The 26,694-nt window shown below is 41.1% G+C and overlaps 1 protein-coding gene across 1 annotated transcript; it reads left to right on the top strand.

Annotated features, from left to right (window-relative positions):
* Positions 1-1,230: 1,230 nt before the first annotated feature.
* sim2 (SIM bHLH transcription factor 2) lies at positions 1,231-25,751 on the top strand. The gene is made up of 11 exons (XM_088638936.1): positions 1,231-3,022; positions 10,816-10,898; positions 12,254-12,343; positions 16,437-16,545; positions 17,321-17,406; positions 18,634-18,833; positions 19,019-19,125; positions 19,626-19,773; positions 20,436-20,601; positions 20,794-21,196; positions 22,321-25,751. Exons 1-11 carry the CDS (start codon positions 2,848-2,850, stop codon positions 23,001-23,003), a joined length of 2,250 nt encoding a protein of 749 aa, XP_088495062.1. The 5' UTR covers positions 1,231-2,847; the 3' UTR covers positions 23,004-25,751.
* The last annotated feature ends 943 nt before the right edge of the window (positions 25,752-26,694 follow it).

Raw genomic sequence — 26,694 nt, 5'->3', positions numbered from 1 at the left:
AAGCATACACATTCAGCGGATTAATAACAGCAAGGCTTAAAGGAGATCACAGATGACAAAGTTGCACATATTTGGAGGAGGAAAAAAAAACCCGTACATATTACTCTGATTAAAGTAATTTGGCTGCCCGCCTTGTGTTCGTGTGTGAAAGGGGGAAAAACGTGGACACTCTAGCAAAGACGGTAGTTTATTTAAGCTACAGTCGAAATGTACCATCTCGAGATCCTCCTAAGGTTCCAAAAGGTAAATGCAAGACGTCACACAAATATTTCCTCACGACTCCTGCTGGGAGCGAAGCAAGCGCGTATCGTCCCCCTCTACGGAACCCGAGGACGCGTCTGATAAAGCTGTTTAATTTAATCAACAAACATAATCGTATTCAATTTTGCGTAGACTAAAGCACGAGGGCTAAATTTGGGAAAACAGATTCTGAGCACAAGAGCGTGGAAATCTATCTTTTGTGTATATAAAACCTTTTAACTTCTCTGGTTCTAGCGCAACAGTAGTTAAATCGTGGCTTAAACTGGTGCACCATCAGACGTGCCGTTGCATACATAGGGACCAATGAGGCTGCGCGCATGGAGCGTCTGAAAACTGCATACATAAACCATCTAAGGACCAGACTTCAGAAAACCAAGACATGGCGCATAATTCGGGGGCACATGGTCGCAAAATGATTTTTTGTTTCTCTCCACAATGATCTGAGCTCAATCACAATATAAGAACTCGAAGGATATATATACATGCTAGGTGTCCTACATGCGTGGTCCTAACTATTCACAAACACTGGCTCGCAGGCAAAAACAGTTTGGTTGTAGGAATATGAAGTTTTTAATATACTACAAAAAGGAAAGGGGGAACAAGACCATTATTTGAGCAGCCCTTGAAGAATAGGCGACGTTCCCGCGCCATCGTATTCGAGATCAAATGAAGGTATCGGCGAAGTACGGTATTAGAATTTCTTAGTGACGCACAGTACGCTAACAAAACTTTCTGGAGACCATTGCGGTATCTTAAAAATATTATTATGGGGCAAAAAATACAAAAACGATATACCTATGCGTTCAGTTCTCAGAATGCGGTAATGCGGTTTCCGATTGAAGTAAGATGAATGCGACAGCGGAACAAAACAATACGATATTGCAAAGCGGGCGCTCTTACCACTGATAAAAGGCCCTATTAATGTCCACTCCTCCTTTCTCATTGTAGCACGTTACAATCGGCTGGACACTTCAAGCAGGACGAGGTGACACCCTGACGTCGCCGTGAGGAAGTCTGCCCTCTCGCTTGCGCGCCCCGCCTCCCTCCGTCAGCACCGCTCGATCCAGCGCAAGGAATTAGCGGGCGCTGTGGAGAAGATCATTCCATCTTTTCGAATTGCCGACCTCGAACAATGCATCCGAAAGGATCCGTCTCGGGAAGGAGCAATTACTGCAGGTGATGGAGCGCCATGATTGCTTTGTATAGCGGCCGGCGGGGATGGGAAATCGCAGTGACCGTCAACTGCAGCGGCCGGCAGCTACAAGTGATTTCGCTCGCTGTCTGCGAAGTAATTTTTTGCCTGCGAGGAGCGAAGATCCAGAATTAGGAATCTGACGGTCTGAGGACCTAATAGATCCCGAAGAATCTAATTGCGGAGATCGCTTTGGATCGAGATCGGTTTTTTTACATACTCATGCCTGATACCGAGGTAAAAGAGCGCCTGTCACTGATCAGTTAAAGAAGCTGTCCACTGCACGTACGTTTTTCAAACGGCAGATTACAGATGTCTCCAGTCTTGTTCTATCATTCGATAAAGTGTTGATCCACGCCGGTTATCACAGTGACAACGCTGACATCGCGGGCATATGCGGAAATTATTCCGAAACCCCACATTTGGCATTTTTAAGAGATGATAGCTCCGGGGCTAGGGTCTCAAGCTAACTTCTAAAAGTGAAATAGTGGTGCTCTGTCTGGGGTGCCATTCATAACCTATCAATTCTAACTGAGAATTAACCCTTAAATTGACCCGCTATGTGTGCCGGAAACAGTCTGCCCGCCGGAGCTCCGGTCCTGCAGTGAGGTCATTCGCGGCTCAAAGAAATCTGGGTTTTGAAGAGTTTCAAATTGAACTAATCCGAGACCCTGCAAGCAAAGCCGAGCGCGCAGCGCCTTCACATTCGATAAGCGATCAGACCAGAAACGTTTCACCGGGTTCTCAAATGCTGACGTTACAAGACTTGAAATAGTTATCTACCGTATTTTGATTTCAGATTACACCGACAGCTCGACTAGAACTCATTCCGTTCCGACTGCAATTCAAAATGGAAATCTGTGTGCACTTTAAAATCCGTTTGCCTTTCTTCAAAGACTGCGCGAACTGTGATAGGCAACTATTACTATCGCAAGCCTTCTAATTTGTTAACTTTCCGTGGCCTGTAGCCAAGGTAAACCAGCCTTACACCACGGGTTGATTTATTATATGTAGAATATTAGTGGCCGTACTGTATACGTTTGTTAATCGGTGCGTTGCAAATGTATACACGGGAAGCTTTCTTTCTTGAAAAATGAACTGTTTTGAAAATGTTCCCACTGTTCAGCAAAATACCCATTTTATTCTTCGGAGAAGGTGCTCGGATCAAGAATCCGAAGGGGCTCTATTGTTCTTGGCGCATTTGAGGTTTCCAAAGGATTCACGCAAAATACGATGAGACGAGAATCTGCGACATCGGCGATGGATTCTGCTGATCACTACGAGTGTTTTCTGATTCAAAGATAAAGGAATTAAAGGTAAGCAGTTCAGCGTCCTGGAACTGAAGAAGGAGTTTTATTATGCCAGGTGGCATTATTTTGCATTAGCGCCCAGAGATGAAGGAAAAGTCTAAGAATGCAGCAAAAACAAGGCGAGAAAAGGAAAATGGAGAATTCTACGAACTGGCGAAATTACTGCCACTGCCTTCTGCTATCACCTCCCAGCTGGATAAGGCTTCCATCATACGACTGACCACCAGCTACCTGAAGATGAGAGCGGTGTTTCCCGAAGGTGAGTTCGAATAAAACACCACTGTAGAATTTGCCACTGAATCACATACACGGCATACACCTACAAAAACTGCACATTGTACAACAGCAACAGCGGCTACCAAAACTATTTTTCAATTACAATGCTGAGTATTTCTCACTGGGGGGGTAAATGTTCAGCATAAAAGCTATGTGCAGGCTCTGAAAATATTCAATAGGAAAATGAATGTCAAGTGTAAAAAAGACGGGGCGTCGTTTCATTCATTTAAATTAAAATGTAAAATACCCCGCAACTAAATATTTAACTATCGGACCGCTTAAGGAAAGTATACATTTTTCCTCATTTTTTTCAAAAGCTAATGGCAAGATCTTTTAGGTCACGGAAAAAAAGCATTACTTTGGGACGTGCTTAGGTGTATTATTATTGATTAACTAGTTAAATTCAGATTTGAATATTGTCTGTTAATCTTTCCCTTGGCAGTTGGTGTTTAATTATTACAAAATAACAATAACCGGAGGGCACAATCCCCGAAATAAAACACAAGTGGAAATTATTTTTAAAAGACACTAATTTGAAGCAGGTATTGGGGCAAACTCCACGTTTACAAATTAAACTTGCCCCGAATCTATATAAACTGAACGGGCTTTTTAGCGTGAGGCTTAGAAATGGGACGGATACAGGTATGAAATTGAAAGTAGTATGTATATTGAAAGTGACTGGCCCTGACAAAATAAATCACTACACAAAATCATAGAATGTACTTGCACCAGTTCGCCATTAAATTGTTAATAATCGTGAAATTGGTTGCATTTTTAAAATGCCTGTTTTAAAATCCCTTCCCTGTTGCTCAATCGTAGAACTTTGTTCTGTGTCACAATGTCAACAGGAACAGTCACTTGATGGATTCACGCCTGTAGTCTTATGTACTCTGTGACAGCAGTCAGTACTAACAGCTTAAAAGTTTAATTAAAACCTGGTTAATGTTTTACAGGCGACTAAATAAATTCATCCTTTATAGGAATAAATCGTGGGGGTGGGGTGAAAACGGTAGATTTCTCCAATTTAAACCATAATCGCTGAATTGATTATGCCCTAAAAAAACATAGTCTATCGTTGTTACATCCGTTTCAGCTCATTCAAAATTAATTAAAAACTAATGATTTTATATAAACCCCCTGTGTAATATATAATCCCCAGGGGGGGAGTAAAGACTAAAATCTAGTCCTGGTATTGCTTACTTTAAGGACATTGTTCTCAATAATGAAAATAAATCATCCAATTGGTGCAAATAAAACGAGTACTTAGTAATGTCTGTTTTCAAAAGGGTCCTCTTCCTCTCTTAAAATGTCATTAGTCATAATGTCATAGAGCTTAAACTGTAGAAAGGAAAACCTGCTTTTACAACATTTATGGGCTCGTTAATGGTGGGTTACGAACTGTTAAGGATTTTTTGTTCATTCGGTAAAGCTACTTTAAACGGACTTTAGTTGACATGACAAGGTCGGTTTTTCAGGTACAGTAAGTCTGTTGAACTACACCCACAAAACCGGCTTTATTCGAAGTGCTCTTTTTCAGTACTCACTTTAAAAAAGTTGAGAAATATTTGACATTTTGTAATAAAAAACAATTGAAGGAAACGCATTAAACGCATTTGTGAGCACCTTCGTCCGTGAGCAATTTCAGCAGAGCGTTTACGAATGACGATTAAAGTTATCAATGGGAGTTTGTTTCTATAGCCTAGGCTTGCATAGCTATAAATCAGCAGGTTTCAATAAATTTAAACTTTGAAAAATAAATGCAATCTAAGATGGCTCATCGCAAGCATGTTTCTGCAATAAAACGTACATGTTAATTAAAATTTATTCTGTATTAAATTAATGGGACACGAGTGGTTGAGCCTAGAGCGTCTTGTGCAATTTATTTCAAATGATAATTATAGAAAAGTATGTATGGTCATAGGCGTAACCGTTTTGTTTAAACGCATATTTAGTTAAAAGAAGAAAAAAATACATTAAAGAACAAATTAAAATTCACATTGAAATTCTAACAAAATCGGTGGACAGAAATTTTGCTCCTCCAGAGCTATTTCTTCCGAAAAAATCTCAAATCGAATGATCACTTATTACATTTCTGTTTATTACCGAATCATTATTTTCATTCATTTTAATTAAAAAAACCAACAATAGACGGCTATAGGCCTCATCTCTAAATGTGAAGGAAAGCTATGCCATAGGTGTCATGATTCGTCGCATCTACTGAATCCAACGATCAACAACTTTCAGTTTTCCAGGCTTAGTTTGTAGCGGTTCACTAAAATGTTATCATTCATCACGATTGACGGCTGTTAATAATATCATCACTTCTGCAGGAGGTCTGAGGTGATTCAGACCCCAAAACCTCTATTTCCGTATAGACCTATAATACACCGGCATGCCTCCTGTTTTCAATAAGTGTGGCTCAAAAACGTCTTTATTGGTTAGGAGATAAAATAATAACAAAAAAACAAGGCAGAACTAATTTTTCATTTATATTGTAAATGTTAACATTCACTGGGGTGCGAATCCAAATTTTAAGCTTTCTCGAGACGTATTTGCGAAAAACATCGAAATAGTTTCATTTGTAACCAATGTTAAAATTGAACAAGATCTTATTCGTTCTGTTGCGATTTACCGATTTTTGTGTGCTAATTGTTTTAGTTTAGTTTAAGTGTTATGTGTAGCTAAATACTTTTAGGCAAGAATGAGAGGTATATTCTTATGAAGAAAGGAAAGTATATAGTAAAATTTGTGTTTACGACATTTCTCAGGTCTGAACCTGCATTTGTCTTCTCTAGTTATATTTGACCAAATGAAGCCTAACATCGTTGTAACAGGAAAATTGATTTAAACGTAAAGCAACAGCACAGAAAGGCCAGTCGCCGAAAATACAATTGAATAAAGGAAAATCAGACGTTTTTTTAGAACTGAATTTATTTTTAAGAAGATTGCTATTTAATTTCCTGTAAAGCACTAATAAGCAGTTGGGCTATGTGCAGATTTCAGATCACGCATTATATATCGGACGTAAAATTCGTTGCAAGATTTAATGTATAATAGACTCCAACGTTCTTATTTAGGCTCCATCTTAAAAGTTACAAAGCTAAGTCTGTAAAGTGCAAATTAAAATGTTCAGTTCGACATACATTTAATCAACATATTTAGGTTAGATAAAGTGAAGTGACACATTGTATACGATAAAAAGTACTGTCGAATTTACTGTCGAGTTTAAATAATGTTTATATTAGTTGCTCAGGCGTTCGCCTGTGTACATGGCCTGAAATACGTGGTTAGGTTACTTGGAAAACTTCATCGCCTCTATAAATCGAAGCTCAAATTCTGTGGACGAAAAAAAAAGGTTATAAGTCATGCATTCGCTACAAACTGTTTCATCTTACATACCTCCACAAAGGTAGCATAGTTTCTTAAAAGCCGAATATAGCAGAACAACTTCACGCTCACCGGACTAGTCACGTGTCCTGGCGTTTCCCGCCTGCTGTCACTCAGAATTTAACATGGCCGGAGAGTTCGACGGGAGAAGGCGCTGAAGTGTTTCATCATTGAGTTTCCCTCTAATTTTCCTCCAAATAAAAGCTAGAATCAAGAAGATACCTCGTAGTGTATTTCTAAATAAATACAAAATTTTAATTATGAGAGGTAGAGGCTTTTGTTATCGCGAAACCCAGCCAACGTTTTTGAAAGCCACGCAGATTCCAACTGTTCGGGGTGTGAAAATGTTTTGCTTTCTGTTGATCTAAAACGAACGCAAACTGTCCGGATCAGCAAATCTGACCCTTTGACATCACTTTTGGATTACTGTACGTGGAGGAAATTGTGCTTCTGAGATGAAGTATGCCACTTTAAGGACGCGTATTCAACGCCTTGGTATAGTAGGGTTAATTCTAGACATGCACGGCGCTTGATGACGAATAGGAAATATTCAGTGAGTGGTAGTGCCAGTTTCAATGATGGCCCCGTTAATATGTACACTCTTTACAATATAATGCATCTACCTCCACAATATTAATACCCTTTTAAATACATCCCGTTTATCTGGTGAAAAGACTGAACGAGAGAGCCGCGGTCAAAGGGATTGCAGGTGAAACCTATTTCGAGCAATAGTTCAGCTAACCTTTGTCATGCGATTTTTTGGCTGGTGTTTGGGTGATTACCTGAGATATTTTATACAGAGAAGGTAAACACAGACTGAGCAAACATCATACGCAAATAACTGAAAGCGCCTGAGTGTACAGTAACGAAGAAAACAAAACAAAACAGCCTCACGAAAGGGTATTTAATCATTACAGGTTCCGAATAGCTTTCTATATTATTTGTACTGGACAGACGTTTTAACGCGACGGTTGATGATGAAGAACCGGGATTAGACAAATTAATCCCGTATACAGCATGTACCTCCTCCTGGACTGAGTGATGGTTTAGACACTGTAGGGAAATATATTTTGAATTGAATGCTGTATGGTGTGAATGTACAATACGTTAAACTGACAGTTTTGTATTGTTTCATGATTCGACGGAATGCAAAACTGCGAACAAAACTGACAGGTTGGTGCCTGGTTAACACTTCGGGAGTCCGTTATTTGTAAAAATGTCAACGTGTATCTGACAACAACTTACATTTGAATATCACTTATATTAATATTAGATAATAAAATATTAGATGACGAAGGTGATTTTTTACACTTTTGTCCCCGTTTGACATGTGGCGTGTGAACGCTTTAAAACGGATATGACTAGCCACTCCAAAAAATGTGAAACATTAAAAATAATATTAATAATAAAGTAACACCTTATAATGTCTGAAGCGCAGAATTAGCCCAGACGTGAGGACGAGACGCAGCACGCACCCAGTGTGGGCAGTGATGTGAATGTAAGTCTCGGAACACGCCGGTCACCTATGGTTGATTGTTTTTAATGCCTTTCCTGTGAAATCTTTAAATTAGCTGACTGATTTTAAGACGCGAAGCACCCTTTCTTCTTAAAATTCATACGCAACGTGGCTGGCGTTACTATAAAGGCTGGATGCTAGGATACAGAGAGACAACGAGCAGAGCGATGGTCGTTCTAGGCTTAGATGTGGCATATAATTTACAATTTATACTGACGTGCCGTTTATCAGTTCTAAGATTATTTTGGATCCGTTTTCTTCGAAGCCGATAGCTGCAACTTTCATATTGAAATATGTCTGCTAACTAGCAAAACAATTTTCTTACTACCCTGTGTTCTACACAATTAAATCATATTAGAGCTAGAATTTTATTAAAAAGAAAAAGGGAAAACGTTATCATTAGTGGCATACAGTACCACAGTGAAGGCACGTTTTTTATTCAAATTTTATTCTACATTACAGGCTCCACAAATTACGTCTCAAACACGCTTCGTGATTGATTTCAAAAGTATTTGTCTTCACAAGTGTGCCTGAAGAGATGTTTTTTTCCCCATTTTCTTTATGCTGTCACATCGTTCTTTACTTGTGTAAACAGGGCCAAAACCTTGTTCACCAAATTGAACAGTGAATATTTATTATAGGTCTAAGTAGTAAACACAGACTAAGATATTTATTGTGCTGTATATGGCTCTGAGGACCTGTTTTGCCCAGAAAGTTTAAATCTTGGATAGCAAACCATGGCTGTTAGAGACTGTTCAGTGACACAACAATTATTTACTCTTCTTTGGTTGGACATCAGAGCAGCAATATATTTTTTTCCTAGCATAGTGCTGACCAAAGGTGTATTGTAAATAAGTTCTTTTAACTACACTTAACTTTACAATATATCATAATATTCTGTTTGCCTTTTGTATCGCACCCCACACTTTCTAGAATGTGAGCTAGGTGATGATTTCAGAAGTGGGTTCTTCAAGTTCTGTTTCACTTCTTGTGTTTTTTTTTCTGCTACCTGTGTGTAATACTTTGCTCTTGTCTACACGAGTTGCTGTCTGGCAGGTATCCGTCACGTATTTTAATTGTTTGGTTTGAGTGATCATACCACTCTATAAATTATCACACAGCAAATGAAACTTAGGTAATAAAAGCAAAGGAAATACAGATTCCCCCTTTGTGAAGTGAAACAATTCCAGAAAGACTGCTCGTCTCCCTATAGGCTGAATGACTTCTCCTGCGCGTTAAAGCTGGCATTTACCAGGTTAGCAATTAACTTTTAAACTAAGTAAGAACTTCAGATATTACCCCATAAATCCAGCCTGACTTTCACACTGGAAAACAGAATTTCCAGAATTCCCGGAAGCAATGGTCTTTTCCTTTGTTTTGTTTATCATATTAATATGATTTCCCATCAGCACAACTACCATGGGTCCACCTTTTGTCCTCCTGTGCAGTAAATTATGTTAATGAAAAGTTTATTATTTAATTCAGTGTTTAAGCTTTTGGTGTAGCCCTCTGGCTTCATCTGCTTCCTCCGAATTCCTTGATCGGTTTTCTGAAAGTGCATTGAATGGAATAAACCTGGGAGGGGAAATAAGAGCTGCCATCGAGCTAATGCTTTTTGAAAGAGGCCATATGCACTTCATTAATGCTGCTTGTAGCAACAGAGGGATGTATATTTAAAATAGACTACAGCAATATAAAACTGTCTTGCGATATTGCTGTTGGGTAGTCACTAGAGCACATCTGACACCCAGAAAATGATGTATTTTAAGTAGCTCTTGAAGTTGTGCTGACTGAGACTTGAAAAGCAAATCATTGTGCTTGTGACCATGTAGAGGCAAACAGCTTATAAAATATTTTGAAGGACCACCAAAATAAGCATTTTGGTTAATGCTTCTGTTTACTCTTTTCCCTCTAACATATGTTAGATCTTTATTTACTGTGTAAGTGACAGAGAAGTCTTGGTTTCCAAATGGCTACAGCTCAGCCAAGTCAGGCAGCCTAGATCTTATGGAAAATATTTATCTGTTACAGATCCATCTGCTTACCCTTTGATTTCCGTGATGAGTAAATTCAGAGACACTTCCTTAAGGAAGGAACTGTTTCTCAGGTGCTTGATTTGAGCTTCTTGTATCAGGTTGGAATAATGTCAAATCTTAGGACACAACAGGTCATTTCCCACCATTGAATAGTCCTGCTTTCTGCTGTGAGAGAATGTTAGACTGTATCAGACCTTGGCTGAGCAATTAAGATCTTTGTTGCAGAAGTGTCCAAATATACAATATGGTCTGATATATACAATTATTGATTAACTTATGTTATGTACTGTATACTGTAAATAATAAGGTACAGTATAGATATTTAGCATGCAGCATGTTCTTAATAGAAGAATATTATTAATATAAGGTATAGATATTTTGTATGTGGCATGTTCTTAATAAAAGAATACTGTAATACTTTTGTACAGTATTTTTACTATTGTTTACTCTGCTTTACCATGATTTCACTTTTACCATGCTGTACTCTGATTTTAACACAATACACCATAGTAAGGATTTCTGAGAGAATACACTTTGAACTGCAGCCTATATATTTTTTTAAGGTAACGGGACTGCAGGGCTATCCAAATGAGCTCACTGCTTACATCAAACCTGGAAATTCAAATGCAATAGAAATAAAAGGAGCATAACTCACCACCTTCTTGTGAAAGAAACTGCAGTAGGAATCGTCCAATAACCTCATAACTGTTTTTTTTTTTCCATTATGATAACATCCTGAGATCAGTGCAGCCTTGCACTAAACTTTTCAGCTTCATTAACGACAAGGCCGAATCGGAGATGAGACATTTTTTCCATTTTCCTTGCGCTCTGTTGCAGGTTTAGGAGATGCTTGGGGCCAGCCATCTCGTCTCAATCCCTTAGACAGCTTGGCAAAAGACCTGGGATCCCACCTGCTTCAAGTAAGAAAGCTATCTAGTGCATATAATTCAGACTAATATTGAATTGAAGCCTAGAGGTTTCTTCTTGTGCTTATTGGAAAAAAAAGAGAGTCCAAGACACATGCACTTTCATGTGAAAATGAAAAGGTTCTTTCTTAATAGAATTGACAGGGTTTTGTAGCTGACTTTATGTGCAAGGCAGAGACTTTGTACTTACTGGGAGGATTGATTCTGATGGCGCTGAAATGGGCTGAGATGGGTTGTAACCTTACTGCTCTAAATAGGATTAAGGATTTTTTTAAATTACAGTATCTCTTACAAAGTGATTATTTTCTTGTCATTTACACACACACGCAACCTGTATGACAATGCATGCACTTGGTTTTTCTAGCCAGTGTGTTATTGAGGTGGTAACAATTTTGCGATGAGAAATGCAGTTTCCTGAGAATTGAGAGAAATTGATTTTCAGGTAAAAAAAAATGACAAGTTTAAATATGAAAGGCAGGATTTTGTAGTTCTTTGTACTTCTAAACTGGTTTCACATATGAAATCCACCACCTGCCTATTAGATCCCATTCCCACCTCTTCATTTTAATCCTGTTTCACTTCTCTCTGCCCCATTGTCCTCAATATAAGAAATGAATCCTTAAGCACTGGTGTTGTAACAACGGTCCTCAAAACTGATGCCATAACCCCTGTAACAAAAAAGCCGAACATGGCTCTGGACAATCTAAATCTAATCAATTTTCACCCAATTTACCCTTTCTTGCAAAAATTCTAGGATGTGCTGTTGCAATTCAGTTAAATAACCATTATGTAACTATTAATTGCAAATAGCCTTTTTGAACCCCTCCAATCTGGCTTCCGACAATTTCACAACACTTCTATTAGCTTGTGATTCTGGTTCTTTCTATCCTCATTCTTCTTGATCTCAGTGCTGCTTTTGACATTGTTAACCATGATATCTTACTTTCTCGTTTCGAGACAGTATTTGGAGTTTCTGACACTGCTCTTAAATGGGTCAGGTCTTACCTCACTGATCACTGTCACTTTATCTCTCTTGGCAAATGTAGGTCTGAAATTGGACTCATTAAGTCTTTTAAAAGCACTTTATCAAAACATCAGATCAATCTGTTTGTAGACAGTCACTCAGTAATGATGAAAAAAATATCATTTTTTAAAATTACTCTTTAAAAAAGAAAGCTTGCTGTGGAATTGTGATATGCAGGTGTAGTATGTTTATTTTTTTGAGACCACACATAAAGTACGTTTTTTTTTGGCGGAAAACAATTTTAAAAGAAACAGCAGCAAAACCAAGACAAAAAAACAATTTATTCTGGTCCTTGCAGTAAATTGTTTTACTTTTTTTTTTCCAGACGCTGGATGGCTTTGTGTTTGTTGTAGCCTCGGATGGAAAAATCATGTACATCTCTGAGACAGCTTCTGTCCACCTTGGCTTGTCACAGGTACGCATGAGGACCCTGACTGAATCTCAGGGAAAGCTATACTGTACTTTTCCCACCCACAGATAGTCTTTGTCCGTTAATAACCTGATGGTGATCGGCTTCTTTTTCTTGGTGCTGGTTGTGTAGTTTGCTGAGCGCAGAAAGACCACTGTATCAGTTATCGAAATAGATCTGTTTTTGTAAAGTAGAAAAACAGCTGAGATCAGTGTGCAAGACTGCAAAGCGTTTCTCCTGAGCTGTGCCACAAATCCATGCTTCCACTAGATAATGTCAATATGGCTACAAGATAACTGTAATATAATTGGAATTGTTACAGGCTGGACAAAGTCTTCCATTACAAGTGGCAGACATCATTATCCACAGTCACTCTAACTGTGTTCGTAACTACCATTCAGTTAGTTACTTTATGTCTAGGCGTGGGGACAGTCGAGAGGCACAGACGTGTTGGGTAACAGGCAGGGTTCTGTACAAACAGAGAGGATTTAGCTAAGCCACGGGAATCAGATTCACTGATTTTTTTCTGCTCTCAACAGCTGGGAGGTGCTTGTTAAAAGCTTTCCCAATTGTTTTTGTGTTGTCTTCAGTAATGCTGAAGACCTCTGTCAGAGACTATGTAGATCAGATGGGTTATGGACCAATACTGCTCCAGGAAAAGCAAAAGATTAAACAGACTTTGTGGTATCCTCCGTGCTTAACTGGTTCACTTAACTCTTTCCTGTTCAGCCAGTGTATCTGCCAGGTACTTTACCAATTGTTAGCCAACCAGACAAAACTCAGAAACCAGAAGTTTTCTGACACTTCAGATTTCTTTAAAGTTTCATTCACAGTCCAAAGGCGTCGCAAGCAGTTATGTGTTAAATTAAAAACAGCACTGTGCTACAAACATATGGAAGAAAAATTCACTCACCAAGAGCCTGGCTGTTTGTTTTAAATGACAACGCAGCAGATGTCTTTCAACCGCAATATCGGCTTGGAGAGAGAGAGAAGGGGAAAAAAGATCAAACAAGAAGATTTATCCTGGATCTTGTCGGTGCGTGTTGCTGGAAAGATGAATGAAATGAAATACACTGAACTCACAGATGCCCACTTAAGCATGAGCACACCTAAGAAAGTTTGACTCCCAGCTGTCAAAGACGTGCGATAGGCTCTTGTATGCTAAGAATCAAATAAATACAGAAGAAGCCAAATATTCTGTTCCTCTTTGAATGCAGTTACATGTGGTAATCTCATTACTCAAATGGCAACCGAGGGAGAAAACACGGGCATGAGAAAGGTGAACCCTGCGAGCTGAGCAAAGGCTTGAAAAAGTGTCTGCGCCCTGGAATGTCTACTCATACTGTCTGTGACTCACCATAGTTTGTTATCTTGCAAGGAAAAGGAGGGTTATGGGAGGGGTGAACAGGGCTACATTGAAACCTACCATGAACTAAAAAAACAACAACATTTTTTTTTAAAAAGAAGGAGGTTGCAAAGTGGGTGACAGAAATGGACTCCAGAGTGCACCACATTTCAGGACCTTCTTCGTCACACCCGAGGCACCTCCTGAAGACTTGAGCTAGCAAGATCCTGGGCACGATAAAAACACTTTACTAGGAAGCCGGGCAGTGAAACCTTGTTCAGCGGGCATCCTTATTCTCCTCAGTGTGGGTATTCAATCAAAACAGATAGACCGATTCGTAATGTATTCAATTCACATGTCGCCATATGCAAATTGTTTTGCAAGTGTGTGCACGATCTGAGCACCTGCGTTAGCTAGGCATTCAAATACACATTCTTACTCTTGCTTTTAGTGTGACAGCTCCTTCGGACTGCACCCTGGAATCACAATATAGCCAGGTGCACCCTGGGCATGGAAGGCGTTTACTTTGCAAAACCACTTTAATGAAGTTGGAACAAATTGTTTTCTAAATGGTCTATAGATTGCTTCGCATGATGTAAAAGTTAAAACATTTAAAACAGCATCACAGATCTGAATCTTGAACCCCAGATCTTTTATGGGGTTGGTGCGAGACATTCTCACGGTATATTTTCATTGAAGTCTCTTGCTGTGAAATGCGACTCCCCCTATATCTGCATTGCCCTCAGCCAAGCTTCACACATGTTGGCCCCTGACACTATTAGTCAGCACAGTTTCTATGGCACTTTGCATTCCACAAAGTAGAGCAGTTCCCGTCATCACAATACTCTTTAACTACAAAGGTTGGTTTAATCCCTTGAACTGATGCTGTGAAGAAACCAATTTGTACTTGAAGTGTTCAGCAGAGACCTGCCTGGTGTCTGATCTGACCCCCAAATTTGAGAAGAAAAATAGATCAAAGTATCACTATGATGTTTTTTGTTTTCACATGCAAATTTCCTTTCATAAATTAACCCCCCCTGTTCCCTTATCCCAGATCTTTGTACTTTCAAAGACTCACGGTTTTAACTTTTATGGAAGGCATGCTGAATGAGATGCGCCGAGATCGATTTTAGGGATGAGCAAGAGATTTGCACCCCCACTCTACACTTCACAATGGAGTTTTTATGTCAGGTCTTCTTTTTGAAGTGATGCCTCAGGATGACAGAGAACTATCCAATATTACAGAATGCCCATCACAAGGGAGTGATTTCCTTTTTGTTGTTGCTTTTCATTAAATGTGTAATTTCCAAGGAAATACGACATGATGGGAGATCAGAGATGATGAAAGAACATCTCCAATAATATGCAGTCTTTAAATTCTTCGCACGTATATAAACCACAGTAAAGGTCATTTGTTGCTAAAGAAAGATATTTCAGGCAAGGCTAGTGTGTTTCTAAGGTTGAAAGAAGAATCACTGATTTATCACCTAAAAAAATATACCAAGAAAAACACAAATATAAAGAAAGAGATGTTTGCTTTGATTTCTCATCTAGATGCTTAAATAGAAAGACAAGTAATGTACAGTTTAGTCTTACTTTCACATACCAGTGTACTATGGTTGCTGAGCTCATGATAGACGGCAGAACTTATACCTGACTGCACTGCAAAGCAGGATGAATAGTCTCAGCTTTCCCGAGCTCAGCTGCAAAGCACAAAGGCAGGTGGCTACTGTGTGCACAGCACTGAGGTGTGTTAAATAAGGAATAATAACTGGCAGGATCTGGTGAGGGCGTATTAACAAAGGTTTTCTTCATACACCGGGCTTTGTGAGTGCTGGCACATCTCTTGGGAATCCAGCTGTAGGTGAAATTATATCCAAATTCTACCTGCATCGAGTAGACACTGGAAGACATTAATTTGATAGGCACATTTCTACTTTTCCTCACAGGTGGCAGTATTAAACAGTGTATTATGGACCCATGACCCCTGAGGCATATTCAGCATGAGCAGATTAGCTCTGACAGATCATAGATTTTGATCTTGTCATATAGTCGTTCGATATCCTTCGATTCGAATGCAAACAGAGTGGGCCAAAGCACTGTTTCATGGATAGACTCTGGACCTAATTGGATGCCACCCAACCCCTTATTATCCATCTCAGATTTCCTCTCACTAATATCTATCCCATAACTCAAGACTACATCATTCAGGATGTTGTTTCACTGTGTCATTTTTATTTTTTCCTTAAATTCCAGGAGGAGACAGACAAAAGCACTTTCGAACTCCTTTAAAAATAAAAAATAAAAAATACTTCCTAGAGACAGGTCACTGGTGGTGTTGTGGATAATTGGCACAGGCCATCAATATTGCTAACAAAAGCATATGAGGGTGTATCAATAAGATATCCATTCAGGAATTACAAATGGGTTTCTGAATGTGATGCGTCATTTCCAGGTTTATTTGCATGGGAACCATTTCAACATCTACTATAAGCAGGTATTTATACAGCAACCCCTCATGTCTTATGTAGAGGTGTGTACATGTGTTCTGAATACCTGCATGTTTCCCATGTGGCAAATTTTAGCTGCTTCACCCTGCGCAAGTGACATGATAGCATTTTCATACAGTGTTTTAAATTGCTTTGCTTTAGTGCATTACAATACTGTTGTGCAGTAGTCATACTGTATCTGCTCTCTAATACTTCCCCTAAAAATGGCCGCCCTCTCACTTCTATGCCTGTGGTCTCTTCTCAGGTGGAGCTGACGGGCAACAGTATCTACGAGTACATCCACCCCTCCGATCACGATGAGATGACAGGTGTTCTGAGTGCCCACCAGCCCCTCCATCCTCACTTTCTTCAGGGTACAGACTTCACAGTTCATTCATTCTCACTGTTCTATGCTTAACACCCCTGAACAGACCTAAAACATTTGCAGTCGTTTAATAACTTATTGCTACATATTGCAGAGAACAGTTTCCCAGGTCTGTTGTTTCACTGGGCTGTCATTGGCTTCCTGCTGCCGTTTGCAAGGGCTGTACAGCGTATTTTATTTGTACCAGTTCCAGGCTGGTCTAACAGTATTTACAGACAAGCACAGTTATACACCAGTTTTCTTCCTATATTTCAGAAGCAAAGTTTTAGGGTGTATTTTAAATATGAATAATTGTGTTTTAAAGAAATGGATACAAAGTTGTACAAGGTATTTAAATATGCTGTACTACTTTATAGGAAGTCGGAAAGATGATGGAGGGTTTTAATTTTGTTATTTCTTATCAATAGATTCAGATAACGAAACGCAAGAATGACAATTGATGGAAAAAAAGAAATCACAAACCCCCTTGTCAGAGAAACCACTTTATCAAGTGCGCTCTTCCTAGCCAGACTCACATTTAATAAGGCTTTGGTCTTCCTGGATTATGTACAGTCTAACCTCCAAACTGTTCAGCCAGGCAGCAGAATTGAAATTCCGTGAGATCCTCTGAAACAAATTAAAGATGCTTTATTGGGTTTTACTAGTGGAAGACGGCAACTTTTTTATTTGATGGTGGCCTGACCTTTAATACAGCGTCTCCAATCAGTTCCGCATGGGTTTCCTTACCATCCTGAGAACCGGCCACACCTGTGTTGTTATTGCAGAGTATGAAATGGAGAGGTCTTTCTTCCTCCGTATGAAGTGTGTCCTGGCTAAGCGCAACGCCGGCCTGACCTGTGGAGGCTATAAGGTAGGAAAAAGGCAGAAAACCACATGGAGTTTTCTCATCTTCCGCTGAAGGTAAAATAAAACCACTTCTGGTACCTGACGCAGACATCATACTATTTCACGAATACCTTTTCAGAGGCCTTAACTGCAGAGTATTAGACGAGTGTACAAGATGCTACTTCCTGTTGTTCGGGAGGTTTTGAAATACAACAAGACAATACTATAGCTATTTTACCTGCTGTTTGTTGTGGTACAGTATTTGGGATGGTAAAACAGAAAAGTGATGGAGTTTAGAGGAGAACTGACTCGTGTTAATTAACTGAACTGCACTCCATCACTGAAATCAAATGACATGTTGAATATATGCAGGACTTCTATGAACTGAAAGGAATTTTGCTCCTCCTCGTTCACCATCGCATTACTTCCTGTCTGTTTTACTGAGCAGCAATAGAAGGGTAGACATGCTGTAACATTCTACTGCTTCTTTCAGCTAGGGCTCGTGCAGATCTTCTATAAAAATACATCTAACGTGCTGCAGATGTTCATCTACAATGCCCACTCCCTGTGCTGAACACCCAGTTGGTGTTATGTAGAGTATCAAAGCTTTTGTGCTCTGCTATCTTATTGAAACCAGAGCACGCTGGGTAAATAAAGAGGAACAGAGGAAATAAATGGGAGTACGGAAAAAGTAGGGAATGTCTCTCTATAGAGCCAAGCTGTCCCTCCTCTTTCTTACCTGGGAGGCTGAAAATGGTAGAAAAAACTCAATCTGATTTAGCGGCTGCTGAGAATGTATCGAAAAAGCTGCAAGGAAGGGCTTGAAATGGGTTTACTGGACTGCTGTAAAATAAGTTCAAGTAGGGAGCTGCATCAGCATGCATAGGCTGCAAAGGAACAAGTAAAGGTTAATTCCATGCTGAAAAGAGATGAACAGAAATGCAACGTTTCGGCTGTGGAGCCTTCTTCGGTTGTCAGATTCAGGTGTCACCTGAAGAAGGCTCCACAGCCAAAACATGGTGTTTTTTCTTCTCTTTTCAGCATGCAGTAAAATTATTCTTATTTAAAAACCTACATGTCACTGTGATGCTCCTCACTTTAGACATTTATCCTCTGCTGATAATGGAATATTGGTAGCAGTGCCATGTCCCAAGCACACTGCCTGTGTGCGCTGGGCATGACTACACTACAACGGGATCACACTACCAAGGGATGCCAGGGGATCTAACCTCATGGTGATCTTGTCCCCCAGGTGATCCACTGCAGTGGCTACCTGAAGATCCGGCAGTACATGATGGACATGTCCATGTACGATTCCTGCTACCAGATTGTCGGGCTGGTGGCGGTGGGGCACTCGTTGCCCCCCAGCGCCATCACCGAGATCAAGCTGCACAGCAACATGTTCATGTTCCGAGCCAGCCTGGACCTCAAGCTCATCTTCCTCGACTCGCGGTGAGGAAGCTTCATCCGTCTGGTCTGCAGCCTCTGTGTGCCAATCAGTAACTGTGGGACTTCTGATTTCACACAGGACACCATCCCTGTTAAGTTCTTGAGGCTGCTGTGCCCGCTGGAAAATGGAACAGGCGATGAAAGATTTTCCTCAGTAAAAACGAACTGTTGCATGCATTTTTCTTCAGGGTAGCGGAGCTGACTGGCTATGAGCCCCAGGATTTGATAGAGAAGACTCTGTACCACCATGTACATGGCTGTGACGTATTCCACTTACGCTATGCCCATCACCTACGTAAGTAAGAACAGTACGTCATACTTCCACCTGACTCGGAAAAGGGACTTCACTGCGAACCAGACAATAGAGAGCGCGCTATCTTTGTACATCCATCCAGTCACAAGGCAATTGTGGAGAACCTGTAGGCTTCCACAACTTGGAGACTTGAATTACCAATACATTGCTTCGTGAAACATGTCAAACTAACTACAGTATTGCCAAAATCATGTTTGCAGATTCATACCAGTTTGTCTAGGATGCTTTTTACAACAAGGACATAAATAGGTTCAAAGTGACGTTGTGCATTCATTCACTGGGAGCAGAACTTCTGAGTGCATTCTAGTAGTTGGTATTAATCAGTAAATTCAGATTTTTCCCCACCTCTAAAATTCACGTGTCCAGTTGTGTTGGGGTGTTTGGACGCGGGGTGTACTGTGGCAGTTTTGAGCAAGGGAGTGTGTGCAGAGATGGATGTGAACACTCACACACACACACACATGCCTCATCACGTCTTGCAGTGCTGGTGAAAGGCCAGGTCACCACCAAGTACTACAGGCTGCTGTCCAAGCACGGCGGCTGGGTGTGGGTGCAGAGCTACGCCACCATCGTGCACAACAGTCGCTCCTCGCGGCCCCACTGCATTGTCAGTGTCAACTACGTCCTCACGTGAGTCTGTCCGCTGGGCGGCGCCGGGGACGAGGCCGGGGGGGGGGGGGGGGGATCTTGTGTGGGCTTCAGGGCCATATTCTCCCTTGCTTTCCAAATGCCCGTCTGTCTCCGCTACACCTCCAGTGTGACCTGTGGCAGGTCAGCCTGACTCAGGAGGGATCTGATTGCTTCATCGGTTTTGTTCCACTTGTACTTTTCTTCCACCTTTAATTTTAAGGTGACTTCCATATGGAGAATTTGCAGTCCCAGAGAAGTCATTTGTTCTTTGGAAGCTCTTTAAAAGCATCATGGCAAATGACTCTCATTACAGGGGTTGTTAAAAAAATGTTTTTTTTAGGTGACTTAGTGGAATGCTTTAAGACTTGTGTCATTTTTATAAATAGAATGACAAATATTAAAATGACAAATAATATGACAAATGTACAAAAAATTATATTATAAATAAAATTAATATAAGTTACTTGTCTCAATAATGAATATTTCATATATTTCTGTGGGCATATGACAGATGACTTGCATTTCTGTACCTTGCGTCCTGATAAATTACAATGTCACGAAATGCATTTCCTTTCGGGGTCGTTTGTTCCTGCCAATGTTTCAGGAATACCTCTGTTAATTTAGTGAGCACCCTGCCAACATCACCTGCTCTTTGCCCACAGGGAGATTGAGTATAAAGACCTGCAGCTCTCCCACGATCAGACCAGCGTTTCAAAGCCTGAGATTGCCTACCGGAGCACAATGCCTACCTCACAGGACTCCCGCAAACAACTCAAATCCAAAGCTGTCAAAATCAAAACCAAACCGAAGACAACTCCGTACCCCCAGGTAAACCATACAACTACGCCTCTTTAAATACCTGATAGTCTTTAAATAATATATAACCGCTTGTCATCTTCTCAACTAGGTTCCAACGTAACATCACAACCTTCATGATTTTGTTTAGAAGCTGTAGCTCCACGTTCAACCACCCTAGAGGTAAAAATAACATTTGGGTTGCCTCTCCTGTTCGTCTTCTAGCAGTACAACGCGTTTCCTGACAAAGTGGAGTCGATCCCTCAGTCAGGCGTCTGGAAAGACAGCCCACCGTACAGCGTGACCCCGAGTCAGGAGCAGGCGCCCGCGCAGGAGGGGGCCGACGCGCTGTGCGTCCCTCCTTACGGCCTGGCCTTCCCCTACCCCTACGGACACATCCCAGTGGACTCCCCCACGCTGACGGGCCGGAGGCCTCCCCTGCCCTCCAAGCTGCGACAGCCCCAGAGCTCCCCCTGCCAGGCGGCCCGGCACCTCCTGAGCTCTCTCCAGGGGCGGGGGGAGGCGCGCTGGAGCTGTGCCAGCTCCTGCGTGGCTCGGACTCTGTCCAGACCTCAGTACGCCCACGTGACGTCCACCTCTCCACACCCCACCACCGCTGCCTATCAAGGTACCGGTCGCGTTACCAGCTGCTGTTAACATCCCCGTATGCCAGCATGCATGATGTACAGCCGTAGCACTGTACTAGCCCTGCAGCACAAGTCAGACTATCGGTATCATTGGGCTAGCAAACGGTTATCACAACCGACACAATACGCGTATTTTCTTTAAATATATTCCTTAAATTCATTCATAGGAAATAAATATGTTTATTCCTTGTGGGTAAGGAACTACCCCATTGTTCATGCCTTTAATTTTAGACCCTTGTGAGCCTCATAAAATGTGATCCAGTGATGATATATCTTTGGCTTCAGGGACATGTGGACTAGCCCCCATCCAAGGCCCTGTGAGGCAGCCCAAAAGGGAAATATGTTTCCCTTACCTGAGGTCTAACTGAGTCAGATCTAAACCACCCTCAAGGGTAGAATAAATGTAAACGAATTAACTGTAACATACAGAATAGAAAATGAAGGTGTTTGGTGGACAATAATGGAGTTTAAATCATTTTCCTCACAAATGACATCGGGGCAAGGATGTCATTATGATATATTCAATGGCTTCCAGACTCAAATACTTTTACATGTTTAATGCATTCCTTAAACACAGAGAAGTGCTGAAGGAAAGAGAAGAATAAATAATGGATTATTTCATCATAACATGAAATTATTTTGGATACTGTATAACGGTCTGCAAATAGTTCGCAGAATCTTTCACTAAACATTTACAGTATGTCAAGTTTTAAAGCTCAGATGCAGGACACTCAGCATCATAATCAGACATCCTATGAGATGTGCCATCAAAAAGAAGATGGCCCTTGCTTCCATATGTCTCTGAAGGGAGAGTACCTAATACACCTAGTGTGATGTTAAGTGATCACAGGAAATAATCCCCTCTTGATCCTCATCCTTGGCATGTTTTTTCACTAGGCCACCATAACCTCACTCGTTGAGTTTTAAAACCACTATTAGCTAAAGTACCGCTCATGAGGCATAGAAAGACGTGTGCTGACAGAGAGGGGGGTGTGAGGCAGTGTGGGTAGGGGCTTGTGTCTGCTGGATCACTTAACAGATGTTTTCCTGATGTCTTCAGCTGGGCTACAGTTGCTCTAATGTACCGTTACTCTTCCAACACCAGGCTCGGGGCCCAACAGAAGATTCAGCGGCGAAGCTGGACCTGAAGGCTTTTCCAGCTGCTCCTCCTCCAGACCGAACAGCAGGTTCAAGGAAGAGCCCTACGAGCACAACGCGGCCGGGCGGAACAAGACGGACGCCCGGCTGCACCCCCCTCAACAGGTCACTAAGGAGGACGGCAAGGCGCATTTCATGCGCGGCCCCAAGGAGCCCCTGGGCTGCGAGGCGCACTGCGACCGCCCCAGGCAGCTGCACGGCCTCGGCCAGCACCCGCCCGCGCAGGGGGCTTTCGAGCAGACCAGGAGGATCTGCATGAAGGAGTCTCAGTACGCACAGCTGGCCGACCATGCGGCCTCGGAGGCCATGGACAACAGCGACCGGGAAACCCCCAAAGCGATGGAGCAGGATGGCGCCGGGGAGCAGAAGATGTTCATGGGAATGGGCTTGGCAAGCCAGGCTCCTTACGTGTCACTGAACTTCCACCACGTCTTAGCCAAGCATGGCTCCTTCCAGGGGGCGCCTTATGCACTAGCGGGCCATTTAACGGACAATTACAGCTACCGGGGCGATGAGATAAACCCATACATTTACAAAAGCCAAAGCCCAGCCTCTAGCTCCTCGCCCGAGACCCACAGAGAAATCCCCCATTATATTGGCACGTCTGTCATTATAACCAATGACAGGTGACACCGCGGTGCCCAAGAGGGCTCGGTTTACAGTGCCTGACCCTAAGCTGAAGGACAGCAGCTCGATGATTTTGCTTTTGGGAGTCGCAAAGAGTTGCCGGATGTCCTTACTGTAGCAGATGATGTCGGATGAAGACACCAGCGGAATTGCTTTTAAATCCTGGAGCTGTATCTTTTCTGTAGTATCTGTGGATGGCTGACTTTGTATACACATTAATGTGCCAATGTCACTCAACCTGCTCACGCACAGGGGTGTGAATGATAAAGTCGGGTTTAGTGCCTAAAGAAACATTCTTTTTACAATCACACATTTAAGGCAATGTCACAACACAAACTTAAAAAGATGCATTTTTGGGGGGGAGGGAAAGTATTGAAAAAATGTAGCACTAGACCTGGGAGGGCTGGAGAGGCAGGGCCCATCGACCTAAAACAGAGGCTCTTCAAAGCCAATAGTGGTAGAGAAACCTTCAACAGCATACTTCAGTGAATCTGAGCCAACATTTACAGTACACATCTTCTACTACAGGTAGAAAAAGGACAGAAAAGTATGTGACCAACGCATAAGAGGTATAGGCTACAGAGGGAAATGGAATTTGTAAGTTATTGTGGAGTTCCAAACTAATTTGTGATTTGAGAGCACTGAGCTTGTCTGCTTTTGCAAGCCTGGTAGATAATAAAGGAAAAGACATGCCCACTTTCAGAACACATGCAGTCTACGGTCATCCCACCCAGAGAATGGCAAATCTTAAGAGATTGCTAACAAAGCAGGAGAGGACTGGGCTTGGCACAGTTCTGGCAGTATGATTTTAAATCTTTCTGGTTAACATGGATTCTTTATGTTTTATGATTAGGAATTTAAGATAAGATTCACTTTATTAGCCATATACAATTTCTTGCAGCTTGCTCTCCATGAGGCACACAGACAGGGAGAGAAGCTTGGGGTCAGAGCGCATGGTCAGCCATTTATTCAGCGCCTGGAGCAGCTGGGGTTAAGGGCCTTGCTCAGGGGCCCAACGGAGAAGGATTCCTCTGCCGGCCGCGGGATACGAACCGGCAACCTCCTAGCCACAGACGCAGATCCTGAGCCACAGAGCCACCACTCCGCCCCCCTTTTTTTTATACTTTGATTAATGGAATGAAGTGTTAAGGCAACATGCAACATACCACGGGTAGCCTTTAAAAAAAGACAAAACAGGAGCCTGCCTTGGTTTCTCAATTCAGTCCAAAGCATCATAATTAAATCGATAAATGTCAGGTCCGAGACACGCAGAGGTGTCAAGAGGATTTCCTCAGGAAGAGAGGATTCTGTCCACCTTGTGCAGTTCATCATGGAAGAAAGGGGAGAGAATCAATCACTTCCCACTACTTCAGTCCTGACAAAGTGGCAATTCTGCTTAATACAGCATGTGGAAACCAGAGCATGAGATTCCTTTCATATGCATTTGCCTTTCATGATAAGCCCATGGTCTAAGTAAAGCTTTATTATTAAATAGCGCAGTTTCTCGGAATGTGGACTGTAGCTTGTTTATTAAGTGGAGATCATCTTTGCTGGTAAAGGAGTAAATCGTTAACTTTAATCACCCTGACTTACAGGACCTTCTGGTTTCAGTCCACTCCTCTGGCATCCATAACTTTACTGATTTTTTTTTGTTTTCACCCAACAGTTTTTCCACCTCCTCATCTGCAACATGTAAAATGGTAACCGAGCAGGACTGCAGGCACGGATTCTTTTTTTAAAAAAATTCTGTCAAAATACAGAGCTTTCAAATCCAGTCTGGTGCTCTTGCAGATGTAAAAATGGAAGGACTAAACTGTGCTCTGAAACAATGAAATAAAACTCATGGGCATGCATGCAGACCTCCAAGGCCACACAATACTAATTGTTAGGTAAACAAAAGCAATAACGTGCACTAAACCAAAGCAGCCATCTTTTTTTTGAAAGTCTGCATAATGCTAAATCACATTTCCTGTTTTTCTTCTTCACTTGCCATTTCATACATCAACGTGCGGCAGAAATTGAAATGGAAAATTAAGGTAATAATTAATGTACTGTATGGGTATCATATATCCATACATTCCATCTCCAATGTCATCAGCAAGTACAAACACCCATCCCATAAGCTTGAAGATGAGCATTTTCTAACATCATGAGCTTTTTTTCCCATTTGAAAGTGCTCTTGGTCAGTGAAAAAGACAAATTTATCAGAACAGCCACTGGCTGTTGAAGCCGCTTTTTTTCCTTCTTGGACTGAGAGCTCTTGGATCCAGACGCAAGGGCTTTCTGTAACCTGCCTGTACACTCGCCAGGGCTCTGCATTGTAAATTTAAATTGGGGAACCTCATTCCCTCCTCCCCTCTCTCTCCCGTCATCAGAAAACAACTCTGTACGGTATTTATTCCTGTAAAATACATAGCAGCTTGCTTATTTATTATGTAAAACAGAATTCTTAACATGCATAAAATAAAATAATTCAACAGTATCAAAAAGGAATGTGGATGTTCAAGTCAGTTGTTGAAAACTATTTTTCTGAATTTGAATGCACAATTATGCAGTGACTGTGTAATGGTTAATAGAACTACATTTTCTGTCCCCACTTCTACTTTTTTTGGATGGCGTTAGCCAAATGTAGTAGCATTTTCATTTCTTAAGACATAGTTTCCAATCTATATTGAAGGTGTTTTCTCCATCAAATAGTCACTACATTTTAAAATCACTACAAATAAACAGAAACGGTCCTTGATTTCCTCAGCGAGAGCTCAGACTTCAGTTTATTATTCGGGAACAACTTTTCTCTCACTTAAATCATTTAATATTGGCTTTAAGGTTTTCATTTTGTTTTCCCTCAGAATTGATTTTAATTCTATCAACATCCCTCAACGTGACACGCCAAGAAATGCACTCTAAATTCCTTCCTTCTTACAAAAACATTTCTATCAAATCCTACTGTACCGTATGAAGTGACTTCTGGATTTTATTATTTTGTTTAAAAGCACAGAGAAATCTTCCTGGTTTGCATCAACCAGTTATCATCGATCACCCTGGGATTGCTCTTCATAATAAAGACTCAATATACTCAGGGTGTTTCCCTAGGGCTGTGAAATGCTTTAATAAAATCCATCTGTCTCGTCTTCTTTCAAGATGCATGTTGATCACACAGATGCTTGTAACGCTAAGAGACTTTGTTAGACTAACGTGACAAGAAAAATTCCACGACTGATGAGTGATACAGCAAGCATAGCATAGCTTCAGTATGTGCCAGATTAACATCCAATACATTATTGCATCATATTGCTGTCAGGATGAAGTAAGGCTGAAAAAGAAGCACAATCTGTCTAAACACAGACTAAACCAATTTTATCCAATTCACTAGCAACAGAACAAATATTTTACTGCATTGTTTGCCATTCTTGAGATTTATTACACACTCAGTAATAATATATGACCATTTTAGGATTCCTCATCTTTTTTTCCTACTGCATTGCACTGTAATATATTGACAGGATACCTTGCAATGAGGACACATTCACAACTGCTGCCTCTTACCTCCAACCAAATATCCAAATTTCCAATTTCCTCAGTATGATGTTGACCAACTTACAATATAGAACAGCTTTTGATAAAACCAGGCTGGTATACAAAATATAGACAGGTATGCTGCACGTCAATCATTAAAATTTTTTTATCCAGATCC

The sequence above is a fragment of the Lepisosteus platostomus genome, chromosome 7 (genome assembly GCF_059453375.1).
Source record: "Lepisosteus platostomus isolate fLepPlt1 chromosome 7, fLepPlt1.hap1, whole genome shotgun sequence".
Classification (NCBI taxonomy): Eukaryota; Metazoa; Chordata; class Actinopteri; order Semionotiformes; family Lepisosteidae; genus Lepisosteus; species Lepisosteus platostomus.
Note: the sequence above shows the minus strand (reverse complement) of the source record. Positions and strands in the feature narration are given on the sequence as shown.